This window comes from Telopea speciosissima, chromosome 3 (assembly GCF_018873765.1).
Source record: "Telopea speciosissima isolate NSW1024214 ecotype Mountain lineage chromosome 3, Tspe_v1, whole genome shotgun sequence".
Lineage (NCBI taxonomy): Eukaryota > Viridiplantae > Streptophyta > Magnoliopsida > Proteales > Proteaceae > Telopea > Telopea speciosissima.
In genome coordinates, this window is record NC_057918.1 from 45,789,200 (window position 1) to 45,794,465 (window position 5,266).

A 5,266-nucleotide genomic window follows, 5' to 3' on the forward strand; every position below is an offset into this window, starting at 1 on the left:
AAAGGATGTATCCAGATCCTCCCCAATCGATTGGATGCTCAGTGAGGCATCCGACGACTGGGAGGACCCAGAAATGCACCCCAACACATGGATGGGCTGTCCCAGGAACACGAAGCAGGTTCAACCGATAGTTAAAGTGATCAAAAATATATAAACGCCATTTCAGTCATACCAATGAGTGCATGAAAAAAGCAACAAAAAAAATATTTCAAAGTCCACAAATACATAATAGTCTTGCAAGAAAAGAACTACAAAAGGTCCTTACAGGCTTCCTTAACTTGCTGATCATCAATCCATAAAGAAAAAATTAATAAATAACACAGTAAAAACATCTGTTGATCATCAATCCTGATAGGCTTCCTTAATCCGATTTGCAATTTGTTTTCGATATGCTTCCCATTTTTGTTATTGCGCACCACCTACCACATTTGCAATATTCACAACCTCATCATCATCACTATCAGTATCACTATGTTCATCATCAAACTCTCCCCTCTCTGCTTTTTCAAAAAGCCAATCCGATGCTATTTGCTTTCTGATAAAGTTATGTATGGTCACACAAGCAATCACAATCAATACTTGTGTCTTGAAACTATATTTGGGCATCATCTTTAAAATAGGAAAACGTTTCTTCAAGACTCCAAATGATCTCTCAATAACGGTTCTTAATGATGAATGTGTAAAATTAAATAGCTCCTCTACTCCTTGTGGTTGACTACATTTAAAATCTTGTTGATGATATCGAACATTCTTGAAAGGAGCCATATAGCCAGGATTATGGATGTATCCAGAATCAACAAGATAGTATTTTCCTACAAAATTAAGATTAACAATTAGAATTCAAAGCGGCCACCCAGATAAAAATCAATTTAATAACGCTACAAAATAAAAAATATGAACTATTACCTGGTGGTGGATGGGGAAATTTCAAACGAGGAACGTTGATGGCTTCCCATAATATTCGATTGTTATGTGCTGTTCCCTCCCAACCAGCCCAAACCCAAGTGAAACACATATCAAACGAACATACAACACATACGTTTTGGGTAACTTCATTTTTTCTACCAGACCTATATGGAACTTGTTTTGTAATTGGAATCGATGCACTTATGTGTGTTCCATGTATTGCTCCAATGCAATTGGCAAAAAATGGATAATACTTTCGATTGGATTTGTCGTGAGGCGGTGTTTCCTCAAATGAGGGTGGTTGTACCATCTACCTAGCAAATGCTTGTAGTGCTTCCAATACATTATGGAAGTAACAACTCACTATTTCACTTGAATGTTGAAAACATTCCTGGATAACATCATTTCTAACATTGTGAGCCATCACGAATATTGCCATTGACAATTGTTCCTCAACCATGGTGTTCTTTGTGTTTGCCATTAAACTTCTCTCTTTTAATGCACATACCAACCTAGTGAAATGCTCCCTTGACATATGAAATAGTCTTCGAAACTTTCTTGGATGTGTACTGGGGTTTAGCATTTCAAATATCCAAGCATGACCTGTGAGTTGGCATGTGTGCATTGGTTGTTTTGTAATTTGGGAAGTGATCTCATCATCATCACTATCGTCATCAATTCTCTTCTTTTGCTCCAATTGATGATGTATACAGCTCAAAATAATTGGCACCAATGAGCCCTCCTCATTGAGAAATATTTCATCGTCACTATCCATAACAACTGATCATACATAATAACTCATATTAACACATAAATTCAACTTAGAAGATTCACAATGAAAAAAAAAAATATCACACACATAAATTCAACTTAGAAGATTCAAACTACATACATATATTAGTCCAACTTTCAAAATATTAAATGGCCATAACATGACACGCATAGTTTTAACATAGTCTAAAAAAAGCAACTACAAAAGGTTTTAACACACATTATCAGTCTTGCAAGAAACAAACTACAAAATATTTGGAAGTCCACAAACATATAAGCTGAATTATCTATCATGTATTAAATAGAGGATCCAGACCCCTCCCTTGCTTTCCTTTCAATTGCTCTACGAAGCCATGGTAAGCGAGAAGATTCATGCATCAAAATGAAGGATTATCTTTTGGTTGGGTCCTCAAGCACCTCCATTGCCATAACATGGTTGATAGTACCTGGCTCAATCTCATTCATAGAGTTCAGAATCTCATAAGCCATCTCAATTGTGTTGGTAGTTGTTCCTTGGATAGAAGTTTTTTTCATCTCTAACAAAGCTGCCATATCTGCTCTTCTTTGCTCTTCCAGAGAAATCATTCTATTAATAGCTTCTCCCATAATGGGATTGTCACTACTTTTTGATCTCTTAGATGACCCCATAGCACTCTTCTTCTTTATATTTGCCAACACAATTGGGTCATCGTCATCATTTGAGTCATCAAGATCTAAGTTTACAACACTATTGGAAGCAGATACCCCCTTCGGTGTTGTTGGTGACCGTTCGTCAGTAGTGCAAACTGTACCAACCCCATCAGCAACAACACTGTGAAATAATTCACATAATTCTTCTTCATTTTGCAAGGGGGCATTCTTAAAGTGCTTTCCTTGGGGATGTTTCTGCAATTTTATTTTGACATAAAATAAGTATCCAATATTATTTAAGATTCTAAACAGGAAATTAAAATTTGATTTGTTATGTGAGGGATTTACCTTTACAAAAGCTTTCCAATGCTCATCACTAGGTGGATCAATGGTTCCTAGATCAATGTTCCACCCCCAACTGCTTGTATTTCTTTTTAAATACAACCATGCTTGCCACATAGACTTCAAAATGTTCCATTTATTCTTGCTGCGTGTGAAAACCTCCGGTGCTTGGTTCGCCCGCGGATGAGCCTGCAAAAACCAAGCAATGAGCACAAGAGGGCCGGTGTGGCTCCGGCCTAGGACTCTCCGATGCTCAAGTCAGGTCTTCAATGCAACAGCGTAACTGCTAATAAAAGTCAGATGAGGAATAGTGCTCCATACCTGGGTATTTATAGAGTGAGGAGGAGATGAGACGGTTGGAAGAGTCCTAGTATGGTAGGAGTCCTTCTTTCGGAAGGTTCTCTCGCGTAGAGCGGAGTGGAGAGTTATTTTCGGGGTCGGACTCTTATTAAGGTAAGAGTCCATGTAGAGTGCGATTCCGTGTTGCGCTGGGATCGTGGCTCGATCCTTATCCCGTGATTCTCGGGATGTGCTGACGTGGCCCGGAGATCCCCGGCGGGGTGCTATGGCAGCTTCAGTGGAGGAGGGCTCGGACTCGGAGGTCGGCCCAAGGGGTCGGCCGAGGAGGTCGGCCCAAGGGGTTGGCAATGGAGGTCGGCCCGAGAGGTTGTTCTCGGCCGCAAGCTCGGCTAGGAGTCTGGCTGACCTGTATGGGCTTGGCCTCAGCCACCGGCCAGCTCGCTCGAGTCTGGCTTTGTCAGATGACTTATCGAAGATGGGGTCGGCCCATTCTCCTGCTCGGCTCAACTCGGTTCTCGGACCGAGGTCGGATCAGCCACGTGGCAGCCTCTGATAGGTAGGGTGTTTTATGCCTCATCAATTCTTAAGTTGCATCATGGTTACTTTCTTTTCTAATCTTTGGTTGAATTCTTTCAAGATGCGGGCCCAACCATCCTTCGTGAAAGATGTATTCAGCTTGTACCCGTTGCCTGAACAATCAAGTCCAATATTGATTAGTATTTTTATCTTCTCATCAGTCCAACAATAGGATGACTCTCTTATACCCTTTTTGTCCTCCTTCATACCTACTTCAACCTCCTTTCCATGATTCATCTAAAATAATTTATAATACAACAACCAATAATTCATTTTCACAATAAACTAAAATAATTTCATGAATAGAGGGCATGAAAAGAATGGAAACCTAAAGTAATTTTTTGAGCCTGATCTTCTTGTGGTCATGAGCCTAGATCAATACTTGCTTTTGTTCTCGATACAGATTACTATCATTGGAGTCTAGATCAATACTAGCTTTTTGGTTCTCCATATAGGTTACTATCATTAAGGTCTAGATATCAATACTTGCTTTTTTGTTCTCCATACTGGGTTATATAATGAAAACATGTTCAAAGGCACTTACATAGAAAGGAAAAAAAAAAATAGAAGAAAAATCATGTTCAGAATTTTAGTGAAAGATTTATTCAGAGAAGTTTTGACTCTTGAGATGGTACCAAGGGTTTATTCACCCATGAATCTCTTTTCTCACAACTTTTATTGCTGTTAGGTGGGACTCTTTTTGAATTGTTAATATGTTGTTTTAAGAGAAGATTTGTTTTAAAAAGTCTTAATCTTTTGTTTGGTTGATGTTGATGCAGCATCCATATGTAAATGGAGTGCTAGTGTTTGAAGCAATGGCCACCTTCGTTGGTCAAGTCTCAGTCGTATCTTTCATTGCCATTTTTGGTGCTGCTACCACAGCCGTGGTACCGTTGCATTCTCCTGCTCTTATACCCTAATCTGATTTTTGGGTTTTGCTATTAAAATGTTTCTAAGTTGTTTGCTTCTGTCTCTTTCTTAAACACAGGTGACGACTGCTAGAAAGGTTGTGACTCTACTGTTATCATACCTAATATTCACAAAGCCTTTAACTGAACAACATGGAACAGGGCTATTGCTCATAGCTATGGGCATCATAATGAAGCTTTTACCTGAGAACAACACCAAAGCTACTGCTTCCCCTGCCATTGCCAAGATGGGGAAGTATTCCTTCAAAAAAGTGGACCCTTCAAATGGCAATCAAGAGGATGAAGAAAAGAGGTCTTTAGTATGAGAAACAGAAATAAACATTTTTCTTTTCTTTTTTTGTCATTTCTTAATTCTTCTGCATTTTTTTCTAATCTGAAAAATAATACAGAAAAAAAAAAGAGGGTAAAAATTTGGCAAGATTTGTGTCACCTTTTCTTGTTGCTTGTAATTGTAAATACAGGCATAGGTCCTATCTGTTTGCTGGAAGAGGGGTGGGGGATTTTTAATTATACCCTAATTTTATACAAAGAAGGAATTTTTCTAAGTGGTTTAAATATTTTTCATGTGGCAAAATGGGAGTATATATGATTGAATTGCAAACCTCATCTAGAGCCTGTAGACTCCTCTTCCATAGGGGAATTGCAAGCTTCTTAACAATTACTCAAAATGAGACGAGAAGGTTTTCTACTCCAACAGTTATAGAGGGTATCTCTATATTGATCTAAGTTTTGCTATGTGGTCGATTGTATTATTTAGATATGTACAAAATCATGTTAGGGGTAGAGCCATCCATTAGTCTCTCGACAAGATG

General features: G+C 38.7%; 2 protein-coding genes across 2 annotated transcripts; one reads left to right on the forward strand and one right to left on the reverse strand.

The window, feature by feature from the left end:
- Positions 1-381: 381 nt before the first annotated feature.
- LOC122656188 lies at positions 382-1,102 on the reverse strand. The gene is made up of 2 exons (XM_043850656.1): positions 907-1,102; positions 382-812 (listed from the first exon to the last, which is right to left on the reverse strand). The coding sequence occupies exons 1-2, from the start codon at positions 1,013-1,015 to the stop codon at positions 406-408; spliced, it is 516 nt and encodes a 171-aa protein (XP_043706591.1). The 5' UTR covers positions 1,016-1,102; the 3' UTR covers positions 382-405.
- Positions 1,103-4,301: 3,199 nt separating this feature from the next.
- LOC122656880 (UDP-galactose/UDP-glucose transporter 4-like) lies at positions 4,302-4,822 on the forward strand. The gene is made up of 2 exons (XM_043851567.1): positions 4,302-4,412; positions 4,514-4,822. Exons 1-2 carry the CDS (start codon positions 4,341-4,343, stop codon positions 4,757-4,759), a joined length of 318 nt encoding a protein of 105 aa, XP_043707502.1. The 5' UTR covers positions 4,302-4,340; the 3' UTR covers positions 4,760-4,822.
- Positions 4,823-5,266: the final 444 nt, after the last annotated feature.

Coding starts and splice junctions, on each gene's coding strand:
- LOC122656188 (XM_043850656.1), bottom strand. CDS start 1,015: ATGTGTTTCACTTGGGTTTGGGCTGGTTGGGAGGGAACAGCACATAAC. Junction 813..906: donor ATTTCCCCATCCACCACCAG/GTAATAGTTCAT, acceptor TTAATTTTGTAG/GAAAATACTATCTTGTTGAT.
- LOC122656880 (XM_043851567.1), top strand. CDS start 4,341: ATGGCCACCTTCGTTGGTCAAGTCTCAGTCGTATCTTTCATTGCCATT. Junction 4,413..4,513: donor GTGCTGCTACCACAGCCGTG/GTACCGTTGCAT, acceptor TCTTAAACACAG/GTGACGACTGCTAGAAAGGT.